General features: G+C 45.0%; 6 protein-coding genes across 6 annotated transcripts; 3 read left to right on the forward strand and 3 right to left on the reverse strand.

The window, feature by feature from the left end:
• Positions 1–1,586: 1,586 nt before the first annotated feature.
• On the forward strand, positions 1,587–2,605 carry Bfra_000624 (putative alpha beta hydrolase fold-3 domain protein; the record flags this gene model as incomplete). Its single annotated transcript, XM_037331069.1, has 2 exons — positions 1,587–1,736; positions 1,790–2,605. The coding sequence occupies 2 exons, from the start codon at positions 1,587–1,589 to the stop codon at positions 2,603–2,605; spliced, it is 966 nt and encodes a 321-aa protein (XP_037197402.1).
• Positions 2,606–4,267: 1,662 nt separating this feature from the next.
• On the forward strand, positions 4,268–12,388 carry Bfra_000625 (uncharacterized protein; the record flags this gene model as incomplete). The annotated part of the gene is made up of 5 exons (XM_037331070.1): positions 4,268–4,314; positions 4,369–4,921; positions 4,971–5,058; positions 5,113–8,151; positions 8,211–12,388. 5 exons carry the CDS (start codon positions 4,268–4,270, stop codon positions 12,386–12,388), a joined length of 7,905 nt encoding a protein of 2,634 aa, XP_037197403.1.
• An 858-nt stretch (positions 12,389–13,246) lies between these two features.
• On the reverse strand, positions 13,247–14,606 carry Bfra_000626 (putative udp-glucose 4-epimerase protein; the record flags this gene model as incomplete). Its single annotated transcript, XM_037331071.1, has 2 exons — positions 13,247–14,305; positions 14,355–14,606. The coding sequence occupies 2 exons, from the start codon at positions 14,604–14,606 to the stop codon at positions 13,247–13,249; spliced, it is 1,311 nt and encodes a 436-aa protein (XP_037197404.1).
• Positions 14,607–15,036: 430 nt separating this feature from the next.
• Positions 15,037–15,947, forward strand: Bfra_000627 (putative cell surface spherulin 4-like protein; the record flags this gene model as incomplete). Its single annotated transcript, XM_037331072.1, has 3 exons — positions 15,037–15,167; positions 15,206–15,551; positions 15,615–15,947. 3 exons carry the CDS (start codon positions 15,037–15,039, stop codon positions 15,945–15,947), a joined length of 810 nt encoding a protein of 269 aa, XP_037197405.1.
• Positions 15,948–17,427: 1,480 nt separating this feature from the next.
• Positions 17,428–18,450, reverse strand: Bfra_000628 (putative endo alpha- protein; the record flags this gene model as incomplete). The annotated part of the gene is made up of 1 exon (XM_037331073.1): positions 17,428–18,450. The coding sequence occupies one exon, from the start codon at positions 18,448–18,450 to the stop codon at positions 17,428–17,430; it is 1,023 nt and encodes a 340-aa protein (XP_037197406.1).
• Positions 18,451–20,313: 1,863 nt separating this feature from the next.
• On the reverse strand, positions 20,314–23,118 carry Bfra_000629ia (putative extracellular serine-rich protein; the record flags this gene model as incomplete). Its single annotated transcript, XM_037331074.1, has 9 exons — positions 20,314–20,595; positions 20,645–20,681; positions 20,729–20,831; positions 20,942–20,958; positions 21,014–21,147; positions 21,196–21,291; positions 21,394–21,834; positions 21,941–22,867; positions 22,915–23,118. The coding sequence occupies 9 exons, from the start codon at positions 23,116–23,118 to the stop codon at positions 20,314–20,316; spliced, it is 2,241 nt and encodes a 746-aa protein (XP_037197407.1).
• Between the last annotated feature and the right edge of the window lie 238 nt (positions 23,119–23,356).

Consider the following 23,356-nt stretch of genomic DNA (forward strand, 5'->3'; position numbering starts at 1 on the left):
AGACTAAATTTAGGGTATACGATGCGTAACAAGCGAAGGAATTCCGTCGAATATGTGGATAGTTTTGTGAACACATTGCCCTGAATCTGGTGTTTTTCAGCCAACCATTCTGCCCCAAGCGTACATCCTTTGAAGACAGTGTAGTTCACGCTATCAAATGAAGCTATGTGTCAACCTTGGGGAAGATGCTGTTTTGAACGGGTTATCTTGGCAATTCAAACGCTCCTCCAACGTTTGTTTCGTGCTATTATGATCCGCTCGAAAAGCTTTCCTTGGAGATGAGATCTTATCAAGATCCACAAAGAACTACCATTTAGTGGTCGTGCCACCTCGAACTGTCCTTCGCCAAATGAGCGAATAACTTTGGAGCAGAGATTTGAGAACCTTTCACTCAAAAAGCACGTCGATGCAGTCAGTGTACAACGGAAAGCTTTCCTTGACAGAGCTTGTGCTATATAAAGTAGCCGTTCAGTGGCGATACGCTTTCATGAGTCTTTTCCTGTTCGCATGTTTTCCATTTTCTATTCTTAGATCTTTCAACCTTGTCATTCTCCCAGCATTGGTCTTCATGACTATTCTACTTGCACTTTGTACATCTTTTGTACCAAGATCAATCGTATTTTGTCAAAGACAATTCTCTTCCCATTATTTCAAGATTCAAAAGAGTTAAGCCCCCCAGGTGACACAGCGGCAACAATGCCGACAAATATTGGTTTGCAAGATTCCTTAGCGACAGTTCACGACAGAGGAGACGTTATGATTCAACACTAGCTTCGTGAATTTGTCATACGCTCTTATACTTATGATTCAATAAAACCTTGGAGCATACTGGCAGTTATTTTGTTAACGTCGATGTGTTAGATTTTGAGTCAACTCATAAGCCATTCACCAATCATTGACTTTTTCATCTATGCAAAGACTGTATACCTCCCATTGTTACAAGCCAAACGTCGACGATGAATCCATCAGAAGTTTTTAATTTTGTACTCTGTTATATTTTCATCATTGATGTTCGAGGCTCAATACTGGTAAGCACGGATGACAGACAGACAGAGATTCAAATTCCCCAACCATACACCTTCCCATACTTATCCCTCCGCATGTCCGATCAAACCCCTCTGAATGATTTAAGGCGGATTCTGTCGGAAAATAAAACGATTGCCGAGTCCGATTGTTGTTAACTCCCCGAGAATAAAGTGGATTTGGCCCGCTACCAAGCAGGACATCTCCTGGCAATTCTTGAGAGTGGGATCAATCGACCAACGGCTCCGTCTTCCTCGGACGTTTGATTGATAATCTGGGGAAAAAACAATATAATGCCCATAGCAATGAGTGTTTGAATAAAAGGTGCATCAGGATGTCATTTGGTAAATTATTCGGCATCCCACCTCGGCATCCTCAAATCAACAGTGACGATGAAGTTTCGTCAACTAATGACCCACTGATAAATGTGGTCGGTGGAGAAGATGAAAGTCTAATATACTTGACGGTATTTCCCTTGCGTGCCATCTCATCCATAAGTAGCAAGATATTTTCTCATTTCAAAGGATCTCTAGACCTTATTCCGCCTGTCTTAGATCGCCAATATGGATTCTGCTAAGTTCTCTCAATTCAACGTTTCGGTCAAAACCTACAAGACAGTCCGAGATCATGAAATCCAAGCCTACATTCTCGTACCCAAAAATATATCTCCTGGGCCCCATCCTGTGATCGTGAAAATTCACGGTGGCGGTTCGGTAAATGGCTCTCGAATGCCCCTCTAATCTACAGATATTAACCTCGAATCTAGGTAGCTGGATCAGGAGTCTTCGCTCCTTGGTTTGCCCAGTACCTCCTAACCCTCGCGCTTCGAGAATCTGCCATCATTATCGCGCCAAACTATCGACTCCTCCCAGAATCGACTGCTCCAGAAATGATCTCCGATATCTCCGATTTCTGGACTTGGACGCGTACACCCTCATTCCAATCTTCTCTTCCCCCTCATATCACAGCCAACATTTCTCACACTCTCTTATATGGCGATAGTGCAGGTGGGCATCTCGCCATGCTATCTTCACTAACCGAACCGGAAAATACCATAAAAGCATGCATAGCCGCATATCCGCAACTAGATATCGAAGATGAGTGGTTCTGCGAGAAATTTGAAAAACATCCTTTTGGTGTACCCATACTTCCTACGGAAGTTTTGGATAAGCATTTAGAAAAGATGGAGAAGGATCCAAGTAAACGAGAACTTGTTTCCGATACAGGAGATCCATGGGAGAGATTGCAACTTATTCTTGTGGCGCTGCAGCAAGGAAGATACAAAGAGATGTTTGGGCAAGAGGAACATGTATATCCTTTTCGAGTTCTTCAAAAGATATCTAGAGATGAGGTGAAGAGAAAAATGCCTTTCCTTTGGCTATATCACGGAGAAAAGGATAGCGTTTTACCTGTCGCCGGCATCACGAAGTTTGCTGGAAAATGGAGGGAGGCGTTTGGAGGGGAAGGGTTGATGGTACATATTGAAGAGGGCGCAGATCATGGGTTTGATACTGAGGCAGACGTTGATGCGGGGTGGGTGAAGGAGAGATTGGATAAGGTCGTGGGGGTTTGGTTGAGGTAGAGGTGATTAAGTATCAAATCAGACTTTATGAATATATGTGGATAACATTGTGACCATCATAAATTTCCAATTCATTATTCAAGTAAACTGTATTTGCCGCTTTTGTGACCTGGGAAGAGTTCATTCATGGAGGGCAAGTCTTGATGATGCATTGGCCTACGAAAATAGAACACGACACGTGATATTGGTCATCCAAAGCTCATTTTGCTGATTATAATTTCCCAATTGTCAAAGAGTTCTTGCAAAAATTCGACACGTAAATTGATAATTGTGAGACCGCTCTTCGAGTGATTATCGCTGATCTTATCATTGGCCAGAATGTGTGCCTACACACGTGATGGGGTATCAATCGATGCCCCGGCGCTAGTGTCATTTATCTCCTGGACGTTTCTAATTATATCTTTGAAGTATCTTCAAAATTTACTGGTGAATTATCCTGTCAACAGCAGTATCACAAACCTACCATTATACACCTTGGCTGCTACTAGAAACAGAAATTTCGCGCTGGAGAAATTGTAGGCCGTGAAGGCCGAGGGATTGTGCTTAGCAAGTTGTTTCAACTGGGAAAAAAGAGCCTTGGCATAACTCTACACTCTGTAAACCTTCACCATCAGCACCAATAAACCAGTCTCGCCAGCACTACCATCGGGAGTGGACATTCTATGAAGACTCACTGACCTTGGGAAATTGGCATACACTCTCTCGGACGTCGTGGCTAGCATTATTTAACCAAAATACGAGGAGGAAGTCTGTTGGTATCCCAGGGTAGAGCACATTCCGCCACCGAGCAAACATGAAAATTAAGTATGGGCGAAGCAAAGCTACTTGTTTGCTATCGAATAGTCCCCATGCTGTCACTGCATCCAGTTCTTATGCAATCATTGCGGTGATCTATTATTGAAGCTCTTGGAGCGGTTTAGATCACCGAATAAGTAAGTTACGCAAAGGTTAGGCATATTCGCCTTATAACAACGTTATTATTTCCATTCGTCTAATTCATCATTCTATTCCATTTTTACTTTTTTGGAACTCGATAAGCATCGAATCACTTCATTACTTGAATCTTCTCTGGCACTTTCGACGAATATAAAGTCGTGGAACCCCACAGGAAGGTCGTGGCCATGTGGCTTTGAGACTTAGTAAGTTTCATTCGAAACCGTGCCTCCTAGTAAGATCGACGCACAGAACAACCCCAACCCTATCACGATGTGCACTTGTCCAATGACTATTGTTATTTTAGTTTTAGCCTTTGGAAAAATATTCAATTATCTCAATGCCGGTACCTGTCACTGTTAGAGCTTGCGTTACAGTTGCCTTCAACACTTGTCCAAGTTGGGGCAGTCATTCCAAATTGAGTAGATTTCGGTGCCCTGATCGTCGTTTAGGAATCCACTCATTCGGTGCTTTCTTCAGTCCCACGATACTGCTAGAGGCATGGCAGCCTTGCTATGCACCCGTCTTGTATTCTAGTCTCATCTACTTTTCATCAACCTTAAACATCTTCGATATTAACAATTGCTGTTGTTGACGACGCCGGCGCCGAACATGAGCTCGCGTTGATAGCCAGGAACATAATGTTCACTCATGATTTTCTATTCTTGAATTCACTCCCATAGATTGGGCCTTTTACATTTTAATAATTTCTTTTGACGTTGTGTCGTAATGGCTATACCGGATGCTATTCAGACGCTGTCTGCTGCTTTCTCATTGTTAGTCTATCAACCTCGAATATCTTTGATCACTTTCACTAACAATCACTAAAGTGGTATTCTTCTGCAGGCAGCAACAGGCGCGTTACTTATATATGCTAGGGGTCATGGTTCAAACATCTTCAAGGACGGCCGGAGGCTGGTCCTCGTTCTGTTCTTGTTGTTTTCTGTTCTATGGGCACAGATTGGATTTTTAGAGCTCTTGATGCCGACGACGGGTGCCGGAGTTTGTCAGATTGGATTAATATTTACAACGGGCTTCGATCAGTTGGCAAGGGTGGCAATCGAACAGTTTTTGTTGTGGTCGATTGGGCATGGAACGAAGATCACCGTCATTCGAGCTATTTTGCAAGGACTATTGGCTGCCCGATTGATTGTGGGAGGCGTTTTGGTCGGAATTACTCGTCCTCAATTTTCACCAACATGTGTCGCCGAAACTTCGATAATACCCGTGGCAATTGTAGTTCTAGTTATGGACCTTATCATTGTTGGAGCTTTACTCGTCCAGGCCGGCTCTTTGGGAATGTTTGGGGATCGACGTGAAGACCGAAAAGTTCAGAGTCGAGCTCTATTGCTTGTCATTGCAGGCTTCGCGGTTTGGACAGCAGTATGTGCTTAAATAGTTTCTCCAACACCGTTACTGACAGGAAATTTAGACCAGTGTACCCATGATTCTTGGGATACCTAGCATTATCCTAATCGTGCGAACTGTCGTGCCAGCAAATGGCCTCCTTGTGCTCGTTGGTGGGTGTCGATCATCTATGGTTGTCGTGATGTACTAATATTGATCTCTCGTAGGCATAGTCACCATATTTCCAGTGGCATTGTTGTCGCCGAAGCAAGAAGATTCTGTAACCGCCGGTGCAAAATCTCCATTCTCTACTAGCCCGATGGCATCATCTCGAGGCATATTCCAGAATGGTATAGGAGCTGAAGGATCCCCAATAATTAGTCGTACTGGCACTAAAAATCAACTCTTTGTAGTCAATCCTTCCTCTACGCCACCTCAAAGAGATGTACGGGGCTTTACGAAACTTGCCGACGATGGAGATTCAGGTGCAACGCAAGTTCCAGGTGGTGTATTCCCCGCCATTTTCGCTGCATCATCGCTGGCTTCGGGTCAAGCAGCATCTACATCAGCGTCCGCCAAACGCCCGAAAGTATCCGTTCGAGGTCTTGCCATCTCGAAGCCTATAGTTAGTGATGAAACGGATCCTGATACACCTTTTGCCAAGATAGCTACGATTGATCTTAAGACTGCTGTAATGAACGATCGCGAGCGAAGGGAAATGGCTAGTAGAAAGTCTCCATTCAATACTCCAAGGGCAGCTCCTCTACGGCCAAGAATGTCGCCAGAAGAAATGTTGAACAAAGCCAATGAATCTGCAAGGAAAGGACCACCATATCAATCCAAGGAGTGGACGGCGGATTCTGGACTTTCCACTTCTGCATTACTTTCTCCTGCACAGGAAGTGCGACGTCGGTCACCACGAGGAATTAATAATTTAGAAACCCTGGAAGAGAAGCAGACTTATAGACCGATCGTCGGATTACCATCTATGCCTAGAGCTCAGAATTCAATGCCACCCAGGCAGAATGCTGTACCTCAACCAGAAACAGTTATGTTAATGAATGACATCATCTATGATAACCCTACAATAGTACAGTCTATTATCAGCAGAACCCCTGGTCACTCCAAACAAAAGTCCTTGCAGGAACTTTCACCCTTGACTCCTTATACTTCGACATTTCGACCACGGGAGTCTGTAATTGACAGAGCGAGACCTATCCCCAGGCACAAGAATACTGGCATGTTTGGAAGCGAGCCCCTGCCAGGCCACAGGCGTACCAAATCAGGCTCTTCAATCTTTAGCCGTAAATCTTTCTTCACTATTCCAGATGATGCACCAGAACTGCCTCCACTTCCACCAAAGCCACATCCAGTGTATACTGCTGCCGAACTGAAGAAAATTTTACCCAATGATACTAAGAGTATGACGCTTAACGAGAAGATAGAGTTCTTATTTCCAGCTCCGCCAGAAGTCAGTTTGCTCAACAATCGCCGATCATCCGTTCCAGATCTTCCCAGTATGGCTAGTCAATCAGCTATTGAGGATGAGATAGACTTCCAATACAATCCTATTTCAAAACGGACGACAATCATCGCAGCAATTAGTCCGCAAGTTTATCCAACACAACAAGATTCGACCGAAGCAAATCTCAATCGCGAAACGTATCGTTTAAATGCAGTAGGAAGTCCGTCAAAAACGTTGGTTCCAAGTCGGATTTATAGCGACGCAAGCATTCTCAAGTCGAATAGCGAAACGATCCCAAGTAGCTCTCACAATGAGAACGCCCAAGCGTCGACTCCTTTGGATGAAGATTATTTGAGCGAGACTAGTCCATCGATTGCATCTGACACATATAGAAATTCTTCATATTCTGCATATTCGCCACTGAGAAGTCAAAGGTTTACACCTGATGTTGAGAGACTGGAAATAATGTCGGAGATTGCAGTAGAAGACGATGAAGATGAAGGAGAGGTCATGGTTGTCATGATGGATTCTGCAGAACATCGAAGATCTATGGCCGAATCATCGACGGGTGACAGGGAATCTTTCATTTTCGACATCAATGGTTTACCCATTGAAGCAACGCACACTCTCCCAACATGGCATCGACGTATCGGTGACGAGCTGCCTGCATTTTCTAATCGAAGATCGAAGCATGGATCCCGGAAAATTTCACCTCCTACTGCCTTACAGTTGGAGCCACCACGTGGAAGAGCATCTCCAATTCTCATTCGTAACGCAGAAGCATCCCCGCTATTAGACTCACCAGGAAAGGCACTTCAAGAGATTCAAGATCAATTGAATCGCATTGAAGAACCAAGACGTCCATCACTGGGATCGATTCTACGTCGTATGCCAGCTACAGAAGAGCTCGAAGACCTTGATTACGATGAGGGTATGGAGAAGTTACGATTACTTGAAAATCTCGAAAGAGAAATGGGCGAGCAAGAAAACGATTGGCAACAGATGCATCAGAATTTCAGTCCTGACTCTGGCTCCTCAATTGGTTCTCTTGCTACACCAGAATTCCAAGAGTCTCCCGAACTTAGAAGATCGACCATGGAGACAGCCGATCCAAAGAGATTATCGTTGGGATTACGCCGCACTTCATCTCGAGTCATACGTCAACGGATGAGAGAGAATATGGCTGGATCATCTGCAGAAGATGAGATCATGTCTTCCCAGGTCCAAGAGAATCCTAGTTTGGGTGACTGGCAGCAGCGCTTAGCTAATGCCCAGCTGTCTTACATGGAGAATGCACCAACAATCTCTCATTCGCGCAGTAGCAGTATAAATTTCTTGTCGGTGTCCAAAGCACCAATGGGAAGCCCTGCTCCACTCGAAACGGAGCCAGAGACCGAGTCAGATAGCGAATATGAAAGCGGGGAAGAAATTATGGATGATGAACTGCAAGTGACTTCGCCATATGACCCAAATTTGTTATGGCAGCCAGTAGTCCACTCACCCAAATTGGTTACCTCGTCACTTTGGAGCTCTGTTCATGATAAGGCCTCCCTAGAGCCAAGCCAGTCTCCTGAGCTTCCAGCAAAGTATCTGCGCCCTGCACAGAGAAGATGCGATGTTGAAATGGTACTCAGTAGCAGCGATTTATGGTCAAAATCCTCTTTGAACATGCAACCTAGCAGTATTGTAGCACAAGAATTGTGGGGATCAACATCAGTCCAAGCAGTTACTGTTAAAGCTCGCCCGGTGACCCAAAAACCTCCTAGAAGATCCAGGCGTATCACGCTTTTGGCAGACATTGGTATGTGATTATTGATACTCAGTTACTAGATATGCGGATGCGCAGCTAACAATAAATAGTCGAAAACCCTGAGCCTCTCCCTAACAAACGCGATACATTAGGAATATTTCAATTTCCATGGGGCGAGCGATCTGACACAGCTATACCACAGCAAACTTACAACTCATCGTTCCAGGCTGGACCACCATTGAACGCGATGCTCGACTCGAGGTCTCATCAACTAGAAGCTGATGGACTAGAATATTCATCCACATCATTCTTTGATTACGACGAGGAAGAGGAGTTTGACTCCGAGATGGAAACTGAAAGCGATGATGATTTCGACGAGACCACTTTGTGGGAAATTGCAAGCATGCTCAAGACTACCGACCTTCCTTCAAAGGACAGCTTATTACCGCCACCAAAGTCTCCACAGAATATTATTGATGATTATGATGACTATGAGACGAGCTCAGAGACTGATTTCAGCTCGGAGAATGAAGATTATGAGGAGTTCAATAATGAGTATTATGGAGACTACAATGAGGCTAGAAACTCGACCATCATATTTTCTCAGGAAGATATCATGAACTCTGAGGATATGATTATTTCTAACGTGGCATCACCACTCGTCGTATTGAATGAACAGAGTTCCCAAGAATTGTTCGAATTTTCGGGTGATTCTTCCAGGTCTCTGGTTGAAGAATCGCTACTCTGGGATCATACCCCGTCACCGAGCACCAAGGGATTCGAGTATGGTTTACCTCAACCAACCTCGGATGTCTGGCAATCATATATCCCATCATCGCAAGACACTATTCGAACAAAATCTCAACCATCGCTTTCAGTACCTGAAATTTCGACCCACAGCCTTTGGAGTGAGGAGGACAGTGATGTTTCTGAGGAACTAGAGTCAGATATGGAACTTTGCTTCGAAATTCAATCGCCGCCTACCATTTTCACGAGTCTCATGTGGACCCCTTCAGCGATTTCTTTTGAAGTTCCAAGTTATGGCCTATTCTCTATCGAATCCAAGCGTCAAGATTTCCGCACAACTACACAGACACCGGCTGCAATTGATGTCAAGAAGATCCAGCGGGCAAACTCATCTGTACTTTCCGTTCTTTCTTCCGATAAATTGTGGTCAAACGAAGAATGTGTGCCACGCACAAGCGAGAACTGGATGTTAACAAGTACGGTTAAACCAGCTTCATTGACAGTTGCCGCTAGTCGCTCTTTGATGTGGACTCCAAATCCGGTCGTTGCTGGTGAGAACATCGAAGGTCTATTTCAACCAAGATCATCTCGTGCCGATTATCGCACGACCGAGCTAGAGCCAGCTGCATTGGTCTTGACATCCAAAGTAAGAAGTGTACCAGGAACCCTTTCAAACTTGGTTTCCAATAAGCTTTGGCGTCAACCATGCTTATTGCACCTAAAGCGTGATCATGATTGGATTTCGGAATCTTCCATTCGACCAGTTAGTCCGTCGATAGCATCCGAGACAAGTTCTGGAAGATCTTCACCTGATATTTCAGATGCGTCGTCTATCGCTTCAACGAGTACTAAAGCATCGTCACTGTTCTCTTTAGCTTCCGTTTCATTGGCTTCTGTTTCCATGCGAAGAACTCTATCAGCCAAGAAGAAGGAAGAAGTTATTCCACCACCGCCACCTCCTGCTGACCCAAGCAAGTATCAATCCAAGCTACCTGTTCGTCAGGTTTCTCTGAAACCAACTCCAAGATCTCCCCCAAGAGCTTCGCCTTCAACCCCACTCAGACAGTCGAAGGTTTTGTCTTCCAGAGATATATTCGAGGCAAGAATTCCTCCCAGCTCAGAAAAACCTCAGTTGCCGAAATTTCGCAGATCTGTGGTGCCAACGAAACCAGTCAAACCAGCTCACAGAGCTATCAGACATCAATACAGATCTACCGTTGCCTTCCGTGCCAATTGGGACGATGCGTTGAACGAAGCTATCATCGCAGGATTACCTAGATCTAAGACAACATCTGCCGAATGGGATCTTTCTTTAAACGAGCCTATAAATCTCGGAACACCACCACCAACTATCGAAGAGCCCCAGATATCTCTGGACCTCTTGGAACTAGATCTCACGGATTCCGTTGCGGAAAGTACCACCGGGCCGACCTATTCCGCTATCTATAATCCCGCAATTCTCCACCCCGTCTTCTTCACCGAAACTATCGTCTCGGATGTGGACAATATTCATCCCGCTGCTGTTGGACACACGAAACTTCTATGTCTCACAGCTAGTGTTAATGATTGGGATCGCGCATTGGGAAAAATCGTGCACACGGATACGACGCGAGTGCAACGTCCAACGGTGTTTGCTTTTATGTGGAAAGATGCGCTGAAAGAGGCTATTGCTGCGGGGATTCCGAAGGGGTTAGAGATGCTCGATGTTAGGGAGCTTCAGAGAGATGCTGTGGCAATGACTGAAAGTGTTCCTCCTAGCTATGATGTTTCACCTCCTCACCCAGAACCCTTTACAGAATCCATCATGTCGAGTGCCAGCGATATTTATCCTGCGGCTTCGGAATGTGTTCAAGATCCGAGACTCGACTCTGCTATTCTTCACCCAGTATTCTTCGCTGATATTCTCATTTCAACTACAATGGATATTCACCCTTCTTGCATCGGGCATTGCACCATCACAAGTTCTCATCCAGTGTCCGAGTCTAGTCTCTGGGTCCCCAAATCAGCGAGTATGACGTCAGTCGTAGTCAGTGGTCTATGGACAGAACCATCGAACTTTGTTTGCGATACTCAGCCACGATTTGAGATGTTAACACTCGACCATTCTCGAAGAATTATTGCGCAAAAGGATCTTGAATTGCCTACGCTGGAATCTTATGAGCTTTGGCAACCATCTTCGGTTTCACTCATTTCAAGAAGTTGGCTACGTACTTCGAGCAAGCCTGAGGCTACTCGCAATCTCCTATTCCAGAAGCCTGTCGTTGAGGTTATTAATCAGAGTGATGCTTTGATGTGGGAATTATCGACAAGAGTCGTCAAGTATATTCCGGACATGTTTGCAAACTTGAAGCACGATCATATCCAAAGACCTTCAAGTGCTCGTTCTTCGCTTCTCCCCTCTCTGGAATCTACAGAACTTTATACGGTGTCGGAAAAGAGTGAGCCTGAGATTCACTGGCTACGTAAATCCATCGCTTCACCCGTCGTCGCGCAGAAGATCTCTACGATGTGGACCGCCAATGGATTATCTACTCCGGACCTGTTTTCAAGCATAGTGTATGAACCTACCAAGAGAATGTCTGCTACTCATTCATCCATTCTCCCACACCTAGAGTCCTCGGAGCTTTTCACGCCTAAGGATAAGTCACAGCCAGAGATTGATTGGCTTCGTGCATCTTCTCTGGAGCCCATGATCGAAGAATTCGTTGCAAAAGCAATAGTTGACGACGACACACCACTCGTCAGAGAGCCTACATTCGAGGAGTTGATGGCTGATGTAGAAACTCTTACCGAAAAGGAGATTGCCGAGCTACTTGCTGCAGATGAATTTATGACAGAAGAGGGCTTGGTTGATGTCTCTGTTGCAGACGAGCCTCTGATCGATGCTGGATCAAACTTACCTGAGCTTGAGATAATGGATATGCTCGAATTAGAGTCTGCACCTTCTGAAGAGCTATTAGAACTAGATGAGCCTTTATCGCGAGCCGAACAGTTGTGGGCCGCATCCCCACAGGTTGCAATGGAAGCATCCACCGGTACATGGAAAGTAACTCCAGTGGCTGCCATCGCTCGTCCAGATATCTTCATTAAGAGCAATGAATTGTATCTTCAGAAGTCATCAACCTCCTTTCATGCCCATATGGAAAGGCTCGAGTCATCACAGCTATTCACACCGAGCTTCGTTTCCAAAAGTGAAATTGACTGGCTTCACACCTCCTGCTTGTCTGACACCTCAAGTTCGAATACAGGATTGACTCCAAGTCCTACTGAGACCTCAGCCGACTTGGTTCCACCCCCCGTGCTCATCAATGCAAAGACTTGGATGCTCAGGCCATCACCTGTAGCACAGGTCTCTATGGGAGCCCTGTGGATGCCATCCATAACACACAACGAGATTGAGCTCCCTATGTTCTCTAAACAATATAATCCACCCTTGATCCGAAAGAGCAGACAGGAACTCGAAAGGAAAATCGAAAGCACCGAATTGTGGACAGATGAGAGAAGCACTCCGGAAAGCCCTAAACACTGGCTGTTGGGCTAAACAACAATAAACGGAATGTTACTGAACGGTCGTTGTATATTAAGTATGTTTGATGAATTTGTATACTATAATTTGTGCATTTTGGGCTGCCTCTGTTGGATTTGCATCAAAGGGAGAATAAAAGCGGAGGATATAGGTCGGGACGGTGCATATTGCATATGGCGTAAGAAAGGATGATACCCGCCAATCATGTAGATAGTTTACTCACGAGTCATTTCTGGCATTTCTCTGTAACACTGTTCAATATACGTTACTTTGATGCTATTCTGCTCCGCTCACTGGTATGTAACAATCCTCACGTGTAGCTTCGCAACGTTACTTGAATGCCGTGGTGAGAATGAACATACGTGAGACTTGAGTCGTAGGTGGCTTTTTCAGCGTAGTTTTACTAAAGCATGAGGATGAGATGGGCGTTCTCTGTGATGCAAATTGAGTTTCAAACCCCTCATTTGAAGCGGAGCAGGTGTAGAGAATTCCTAGATTTTAGACTCACAGCATCGCACTTTGCAATACTCTAGACAGTTTAACAAACATACAAATTCCAGAAGAGAAGTCAGAATATCGTTTTTTCTTGGAAGTAACTACACCTTGCAACAATTCGACTTTTACTTGTTTTAAGAATCGATAGGTGCTCAATTCTGATGGATGGTTGAAGGGCACGTGGTTGAGGTTATGTAAGCAACCTTATCTCAGAATCAGATACACCACCGCGACGCTGAGTTTGTTTAAATCCCGTTTATATTATGACCCCCCGACACGTTTTATTTAATAAGAGAATACCAGATACATTTTCCGCAATTAAAGTTTGCCCCAAGAAATCCGTAAAGAAAAATCGCTCAAGTCGCTGTCACAAAATCATCAACATGCTTGTCCTTTGGTGATTGAGGTGCCCTCTAAAAATCGCCACAGATCATTACAGCAATCATCCAAACTTTTCTCCGTCTTCCACATCAGCTCCTCCTCCGCTTTGTTCGCGAGTGCTACACACTTGCCAACATCTCCTCCTCTTCTGCCAACGATATTGGTAGGGATTTTTGTCTGGGTAGCCTTCTCCATTGCGTTCACCACATCAAGGACCGAGTATCCTTGACCAGTACCGAGGTTATAGACCTTGAAGCCACCACTGGGTCGGTTGCTGATAGCTGCCAAATGACCGCGCGCAAGATCGGTAACGTGGATGTAATCTCTCACAGCTGTACCATCGTGAGTGTCATAATCATCACCATACACGTTCAGCGCAGGCAGAGCCCCCGTGAGCACCCGTAAGACAACAGGCATCAAATTCGTCGCGGCAGCCCGAGGGTCTTCGCCCAGCAAGCCTGATTCGTCGCATCCGATCGGGTTGAAGTAGCGCAGTGCAGTGATTTCCCAATCGGGATCGGAATTGGCGAGATCGCTCAGGATTGCTTCGCACATCCATTTGGTGCGTCCGTAGGGGTTTGTGAGACCCGAGCATCCTGACCCCACCACATATTCTTCGCGAAGTGGCACCCCAGAATCCGCAACTGTTCCATAAACTGTTGCAGAAGAACTGAACACCATCTTCTTGATCCCAAATTGCTGCAGCAGAGCGCAGAAATCGACTAGGCCGCCAACGTTGTTTGAATAATATTTGAGGGGTTGTTGTATACTTTCTTCGACGGCCTTGTATGCGGCGAAGTGTATAACGCCGGAGATACTTGATCTTTGACCATTGCAAAGAGTGACCGAACTCGAGTCGAAGCTCATTACGCCTGGATAGTCATATTTTTCCAGTATCGTTGTCATTTTGTTCATGTCCCTGAAGTCCGCATCGTGAAATTTGAGTAGTGGTCGGTGTCCATTTTTGCGCTGAGCACTGTAATGCTGATCGACCATCAACTGGAGTTTTTCGAATACAGTTAAAAATGAATTGCTGAGATTGTCGATTATAGCCACCTAAAAAGTTGTTAGCGAAACCCCCAAAAATTGTGGGTGATATCATTACATTGTATCCAGCTTTGGCTAGTTCCCAGACTGTGTGACTACCAATGAACCCTAAACCACCGACGACCAATATCCATTGATCGTTAACTGCATTTCTAACTGCATTTCTAACTGCAAAATCGATATCATTGACGTCGAACAATACGGATTTTTCTGTCAGAGGAGTGCTAAAAGCACTGTCTTCGTTATCAAAAGAGAGTAGTTCAGGAGTGGAAGCACCCGAATTTGTGGAAGAATTTGTTGAGCCAGGCATATTATCGGTAGAATCCCTGCAGAAGTTAGGTACGATATATTTGAATGCGTTGTTTCCAAGGCTCAAGAAGTCTTCATATTATACCTTTTTTCCCACTGGCCTGGACCTCTCAGCTAACGCTCGTATATAATTATAGTTACAACACAATACTCGCCTGTATTGCAGCCGCGCACTACTACCAAGAACTTACGGGATTACATTGCGTGCCATATTAGGCCACACTGGGTTGTTTCAAGACTGCTGAAGTGCAATTTCAAAAGCAAGTCCCCCCCGTCCGAGTCAGCCGCTACAAAACTTTCGATATAGAGGCTTGAGCTGCCTTCCTTGTTTGGGGACTTTTTGCAACATCTTCAGAATATCTTGAAAGGGAAGTTAGGTTGCAGCAGCCTAATCCTGTAAATTTATTTCATCATCGCGTACCTGATTGACGATGTTTTTCAAGAAGAAGAAGACCTCAATGGTACCTACCAAATCGAAGGTTCTCGTCCCCCTCTACATTTACCCTTCCCCTGGTGCGTGGGGACGGTTAATTCAAAGGCAAGTCGGGGAGAGCGGCGGCATGTTTGGAACTATTGATCCTGGGGCTGACTGAACGACAGCATTTCTACGTATCCGGGTCTTGAATTCATCATCGTGGTCAATCCTCACAATGGCCCTGGACAATTACTTGATAGTAACTACCGAAGAGAAATCCAGCAATTAAACTCATATCCTAATGTTACGGTTGTCGGCTATGTCTCTACTGCATATGCAACCAGGCAATATCCCGACATTCTAGAAGATGTTAAAACTTACGCCGCTTGGAGGCTCGAAGATGATGGGCTCGGCGTTCGAGGCATATTTTTCGATGAAACGCCGAACCAATGGTCCGCCTCAAATGAAGCATTTCTAGCAAACATTAACGCTGCAGTAAAAGGCAGTTCTGGTCTAGGAACAGAGCCTCTTGTGCGTGCATTTCCCAATATACTCTAGTACTAGCACTAATACTGACTGATCGTTACCGAATAGGTCATACACAATCCAGGAACAGTTCCTCACAAGAAACTAATGTCTGGACAATGTTTACCAGATATCAATGTGGTGTTTGAAGCAACTCACCAGACGTATCGGGAAAATGCTTGCGAGAAAGCTCTCACGGATCTTAGAATGGACCCAGGACGTTTGGCGTGCTTGATGCACTCTGTACCGGAATCTTTGATGTCCACACATTCCGACGTTGCATCCGAGACTCAAAAGCTGAGATCGATTGTGGGAACATTATATATCACTAGTCAGGCAACAGAACTCTATACTGACTTGGGGGAGCATTGGGAAAATTTCATCCGAGCTGTTAGCTCCTAAGGATCTAGAACAGGAATCTCATTTTATCTACTTTTTTGGTGGAGCGTGGGGATTGTATTGGTAACCAACTTTTGTGCTTAATTGTCATCTTTTGATATCGGATCTTACGGAAGCATTTGGAAGCAGTAGCAAATATAATGAAACAAACCAACAATACGGGTTTTAGTCTCTTGGCAAAACTTATTGCAAATCTTCGTGTCTACCAGAATCCTGAGTTTTTTGTGATATTTGGAAGGCTAGTTCCGGAGAATATTTTTCCACCGAATTCTCGATCAGACGGCAACCCCTGAGCCTGCTGCACGGTTGGAAATAATCATGGATAAGCACCCCTTCTTCAGCGATAATCATGAAATATGGCACAATGGGTATGGAAAATTGCGACCGGGCCTCCTACCCGATTCAGTTATTTTTCCAAGTTCCCACAAAATACTTGCATCATCGATGTCAATAAAGCGAAGCGAGATTCATGGGAAAGAAAATTTCACAATTACCGTTTTATCTCGCCACCCCCAAAAGTAAGGTCGAACGGCTAGATCAGGAACCTAGCTGAGTCGTTGCATTCGACCCGCAGCGATTCTGTAAATCATAACACCCTGTCGGGTGTCAGGATGTCTTGGATACCCCGCAATCGGAAGGTCCCTGGTATTTTTCATGGTAGCTCGCCAGGGTCCAAAATAATACGCCCGATATGCTGGTCAGATTAAAGTTGCATCGTCTATACCATGCTCATCCACTTTCGTCCAATCTTGTTTGTTGTACTACCAATATTCACCGAGAATAGGAAGGTTAGTTCCATGATCAGTAGTTGATACTACCGCGGAGATAAATTAAGAGCCGCAAAGGGTATCATTTGATCTATAGGGCTTATGCACATCATCATCCTAATGTTGTGTGTGTAGATGTACATTAGGCAAGAGAATTGGTGTCCCAAATGGAAGCTCTAACTTGGGTAGGATTCCCACAGGGCAAAGAACCTGCTCAAAAGAGAACATGCTGCGATTCTTGTATATTGCTTGCTCGTGGTAAAATATAGCTGGCTGCTGCACCAATCCTAGTCATCATCTGCGGGCTGAGTTTCTATGTGTCATAATTTGGAGATTTCCGCAGGGATCCCCACACGGTCCCTTGTATTTTTTATCATCCCATGTATTTTTTTTCCTATTCCATGTACTTTTTACAGACGCTCGAATGATGTAAAGGTCGAAACTTGTTCGCATATCATGACAGTCTAGAGTGTTTGCTTCTACTCCACTATGTTTCCTTATGCCATGCAATTTCTGCCACCTGTTTAAGAACGACTAAATTTTCTAGTTGATATGCTTAACTTAAGCACGCATAGGATTGAAATAGCAACAAACAGGCGTGTGTGAAGCTTCATTGGTACACGATTTCTGGCAGCCACATCGTATTCTTTTCAGGCTAAAATATTACATTCCACTTAAAATCCACCTCCCTGTATATTTGCAACGCCAAGATCTATTCAGCAGGCCTCTACCCAATCATCCAGCTCCATCTTTTTGATGACGGTAAAAAAGCCATCCGCCTGTATGCCAGAGCCATCACAAACTTTTGTTTTTTCCGCTGAACTAACCTTTGGTGCATCTTTTGGGTATTCGATATTGAATACGGGCTTACCATTGTCAATGAATGCCTGCCATGTGTCACACTCCTCGTACTGCACGCACTGCTCGTTGACAGCAAACTGCACATAGTCCAATACACGATCGATGATCTCGCCAGCATTCTTCAGACCAATCCCTAAACCCCGTCCGTGGGCCTCAGCCGACAACCACTGCATATAATCAATAGAGTCCTCTTCTGTTAGTTTGAGCCCGTTGTCATTGGAATAGCCATCAACGTTGTCGGGATCAACCGCATCGCATGATTGATTGACCGCCATATCCAAGCGTGATTGCATGATGGCGCGCACATTTGGGGAGGAAGTGTTAGCCCAATATTCGTTTGGCCAGTCAGGAAGCACCTTGCCATAATCGGAAGGAAGGAAGCGACTCGTGTCGGGACGGAAGTTCTCGATGGTCCCGGCTGAGAAATAACAAATTACTTTGTGGGATTGCGAATGTAAGGTACTGATTATCGAAGGGGTGGTATTGGCCGCAAGGAAGAGATCGATGTCATAGATTGTTGTATTCGGATAGATGTTGGCGGGATCGAGTGGCGTTAGTAACTCAATGTTCCATGTATTGGAAGCGTTGAGGTTTGGGGTCCAAAATGAGCCGTTGGTAGGAGGGAGCGGGTTTGATGGTGAGGTGGTAGGAGTGGGCTCTGGGGGCGAGGAATGGTGGTGTCGTAGACCGAATGTCAGGCCCAGAGCCAAGCCTATTGCTAGGAGAAAGAGGAATATTAAACCAAGAATAATGTTGCATTTCCTGGTGAAAATCTTGTGTGGATTAACAGGTTTCTGTTCTTTGGAAGCCATGAGTGGTGTGCTGACGGCGATCTCGCCGCTCGTGAGAGGTGACTTGAATACTCCTCCAGAGGACATGTCGTTTCTGGCAGTACTCCGATTCGACAGTACAGCCGTCAAGGCAGCTCAAATATCCCTGATGATGTAGTGAGAGCCTCGGAGAATAAACCTCTGTTTGGGACCCTGGAAAAGAAAAAAAAAACAAACAACAGATGATTATCTTGGCGGCGTGAAGTTTTTTTTTTTACGGCACTTCAATAGCGACGTTTTCGTTGCATGGCGTGTCATGATGAGATTCTCTTAGGCGATCCTATATAGTAAAATCCCCCAGTGAATCCTTAGGTAACCCCAAAAACGCCATCTCATTCAATACGCACAGCCTCCTTAAAGCTGCTGATCGAGTGAGAAAAGTAATCCCCTCCAGTTCGAAAACGAAATAACCTCGTAAAACTGCTTACAGTGCCTATGCATTTGTTGTCACCGAATTTTCAAGCTGAAAACCTACACTGCCATTCGCGGGTTACGGTGGTGTAATGATTTTTTTTGGGCTTGGAGTTACCCACCCTCTCCCGAAGCTCCAATAATGAAAAATGAGAATGGGATTCTCATGTCATGTACCTCGGGTTTCTCAATCCATAGGGTATAGCATAGGTGGCTCTTGGCGCACATTGACCCCCAACCATGCGGCGCCAAGCGTGCAAGCTCGCTAAGGGGTCGCCTTCCAGAAACAGAAGGGTTCTCCCGTTTTGGTGATAGGGTCAAAGGGCATATGTTTCAACTTTCAAGCGGCTTGAAAGTTGAACCCCGATTTAAAAAAGCGTTCCATTAAATTAGGTAGAATTTTAGCTTTGGCACTATTATGGATACATCGCATCGAACGCCTATTACAACAGTGCGAAAATACGCGAAGCCTTCCAGACACATTGGCCCCGTATGCCGAGTGGTATTATGGGTAATGAATACGACATTCCAGGGGCCGTGATCCATTTTATGGGACGATGTTAGTGTGCGATTTTGGATCGAAGCCTGGAAGAGCTGGAATGCTAGTGATGTAGCGTTCTGGGTACCAGGCAGTTCGAGCCGCTGAACCGCCAAGGGAAATCTGAGATTTTGGCCACATGGATCCATGCATACACGTAAAAATAAAAATAAACTTGGATAGATCTCCGAAGTCTAAGCGGGGGGTCTAATGACTCGTTTCTAGCTTGCAGTTTTCTTCTGCGTTTGTAAAAAAAAATCTCTGAACGCTGAATCATTGTGTATGCGCATTTAAATATTACAAATTTAATGAAACAGTTGCGGCGGCTCGTATCCAGAAATTGGTATCCGAATGAGACGGCAGAGAAAAGCGGTAGGCGCTTTGGCAAGCTAGGAGACTTTTTTTTTTTGCGGGGGATCGGTACGGATACGGTGTGATTGTGTGATTGTGGCATGCATGGTACAGAAGTACATGTTGTGTAATCCGAGCCATCCGGACCCATAAATTATTTCAAGGGTATGCAATAAACCTAATCTGGGAGGTGATATCGATATTTTGAATTTATTGACATGTCGTTCAAAGTGATGTACATCTTGGCTCACTGATCAAGCAGGAGATAACTCAAAATAATCGTAGCAGGGTCACATTCATGCTTAGGATAATGAAGAAAAGGCAAATTAGACGTAGAACAAATTAGATATATGATAGATGGAATTTGAAGCTTCCCATTGAGAAAGAATGGTTCAATATTTGACCGGTGATAATCCTACTTTAAGTATGTAGGAAGAGCACGAAACTTTTTGACCCAAGAACTGTGATAGCGTAACAACGCGTCCCGCTGATAAGAAGAGAAATTCGTCGACATAAGGCAAAAAATACTGGCAGTAAGTGCTCCTTCCCAGCTCCCCTTCTGGGACCAAACCATGATTATTCTTGCGTTATGCTGAGTGAGACTGGCGCGCTTAGCTGCTCGATATTGGAATTGGTGTGGTGAGAGTAAAGCTGACAGGTGCGCCAGACAAAGTGACCCACAATGTTGTAGGGTCGTTACCAACCTGCTCAACAGTGGCCCCCTTGGTATCGGTGACTGAACCTGGGATAGTGACCGGGAGCGGTGTTGAGCAAGTGTTGCCATTTGCAGAGAGTGTGAAGCCCGTGATCGATGAGCTAGTAGTATCAAATTGATATGACAAGCTAGCTCCACAAGAATCCCGTGTCATTCTATTGACAAACATGGCAGCAAGCTGATGACAGGTTAGAAAATGCACAGTTAACAGGAGCCTTGGGACTTACGTCGTCATGTTTGTAGGTGATGAGAGGCCAGTCAACCCTATACCCGGTCAGTACCGATGAAATTATCGCAGAAACTAAACTCACAATCGAACGAATTCTTGAGTCACCGTCTCAACCCATGCCATGAGCAGCGAAAGCTGTGCTGTCACACCATTGATAGTGTACGTTGCTGCTCCTGTGTAGCGCACTAAATCATCAATGGATTAGTGAGTGCTTTTTATGGTGGCCTTCTTGGATACCACATCAAGCGAATCGTGGAGAGAGGAAGAATGAACAGAAGGACGGGCCATGACTTACAATTGGCTTGATGGAACCTATTTCAGAAAATTAGCTAACATGCATAAGAGAAAAGCGGAATATAACACTAACATGTAGGCATCATGGTGAAGACCCAACAAATGTCTGACATTTGTCTGTTTCTCGACTGCAAGGAGAGTATTTATATCACCGGATCCGGCACTGGTGTTTATCCATTCCAACACGGTACAGTCAGGCGAATCGCACTAGCTTCTGTCAGATCTAGCCGTTCTACTTGATCAAGTCGAACTTACATTGTAGTAAATGTTGGTTGCCCATCTTGGAGTTATTTGAATACCATCATAGCCGTTGGCCGCAACTGTTGTGAACAAAGGCCAATGCTCATTATCCTGTGTTCACGTTAGCGAAACTCAGGTAGTCTTGTGTGGATGAAGGTTTGTGCAACAAATGGAAGAGGGTTTGCCGAAAACATTGCACGGAGCAACACTTACAGGGTTCAAGAGAGCTGCTCGAGTATTGTCTCCAACTGCATGTGTGATACCGCTGTCAGCCCAGGCTTTAAGCGCATCACCATTGTGAAGCCCTGTGATGGCTGGTGGAATAAGTCCCTTTGGACTGAACCTGTCTGCATTGGCAATTCCGGTGGCAGTAAGCCAGGCTTGATTCCATGTCATCTCTCTATATACATCGGCGTAAGTCGCATTGTTTTGATCCTCGTGTGTGAAAGTGTGGGAAATGTGTGCATAGGCATTAAGATTAGAAGGGGTGGTCCACCACGTGAGTAAAGAATCGTCGCTTAAGCATTCGGTGGTGTAATTGGGATAAAGAACCGACGTTTTGGGCCAGATATCGGTTCCGGTTCCAATGGGCTTGATCCACTCCAATGGTGTATCGATTTGTTCGCCATACTCAATGGGTCCAGGAGAACAGACCTGAATTCAAAAGTTAGTCTTGTTCATCTAGTGGGCTGAAAATGGAACGCAAACGAGACCGAAAAGTGAAGAGAATGAAGAGTCACATGATGAAAGGGATACATACACTTTCACTTGTCGCGATTTCATTAGCTGATTCGACATTTCCATTGCCATTATGTCCAACCTCAATGAACCAATTACTTCCAGCATTTAACTTAGAGTTGATCGAACTCATGAATGTAATATGCTGAGCCAAATCGGCCGTGCCAATGCGGTAAGTCGTCCCAGTAGGTGAATAAATATCTGACTCCAAGAACATGTCGTCAATCTGTGTGCCGAATAGTGCTCTTCTGTATCCAGTGTAAAGACTTCTTGTGCCCCAGTCGATCCAAGCATGTTGCAACCATACAGAAGTGACAGCCCAATCTGTAGCAAATGGAATGTAAAACACCATTTGTTCTCTACCATTGATATTGTTTATCACGCCTGCTGTACTTGCGGAAGTGAATTGGCCATCAGAAGAGGGTCCTAGTTGTAAAAACTCCTTTGCCAATGTTGAATTTGTAATTTGAGTAGGATAGTGGTATATGCCCATGGTACTCATGGTGGCACCGGTCTTGAGTCCCGCCTTAGGAAAGGCTGAGTTGTCGGAAATGGAAACAAGCTGCTCAACACCACTATTACAACAAGCTCCTAATGCCTCTGTACCAAATGCAGCAGATGGATAAGAATCAAGCCTGACCAGCCGAACGCGGAAGGCGGTTTGATAGTTGTAGATTGCTTGCCATTGGTCGGCCGTAAGTGCACTTTGATACCCGACGTCAGGGTAGGAGTAACTCAGTTCTGACATAACAACAATGAGTCCATAATTTCCTTGACTTTCTGAACTGTTCAAGCTTGGTAGTGCTATACCAGCTGCAGGAACGATTAAGGTTTCATATGGGATTCCTCGATCATTCAGCCCACTCCAAGCAGAGTATGCGGAGACTGAATCTCGTGCAATGACAAGGACTTTACTGCTGACAGTATCGACTGCATCAGTAGCAATAATCTCTGCTTTAGGGGGGTAGCAACAGTAGTGTTGGCAAGGACAGCTACCTCTCCAATGGATAGCGTAGCGAGAGGTGCGGCAGGAACTGTCGAGGTCATAATAGCCTGAGCGTTGGTAATCGCAACTGTTTCTGATTGAGGGAGATTATCCGCGTCAGCGGGATCTCGGCGATGAGCCCGATGGCCAAGAGCTGCATCTAGGAACAAGCTCAATGGGAGAATATGGGTAACGAGGTGGTACAATGATACCATCTTGAAAGTTTAAAGAAGGCCAATTAATAGAATTAAGTTTGGATCACAAAATTTTGTTTTAACGAGTGTTGTTTGGTATCAAAACGAGAGAAGAAAGAGAAACATTGATGGTGATGAATATCGTAAAACGAGAAGTGTACTTGTCCCGACTTAAGAAGTAAAATGAAATGAAGCAACAAGTTACCAAACACGTAAAACTCTCATCTCACTCATGAGTAAGTTACCGCATAGAAGAGAC

The sequence above is a fragment of the Botrytis fragariae genome, assembly GCF_013461495.1.
Source record: "Botrytis fragariae strain BVB16 chromosome Unknown tig00000001, whole genome shotgun sequence".
Lineage (NCBI taxonomy): Eukaryota > Fungi > Ascomycota > Leotiomycetes > Helotiales > Sclerotiniaceae > Botrytis > Botrytis fragariae.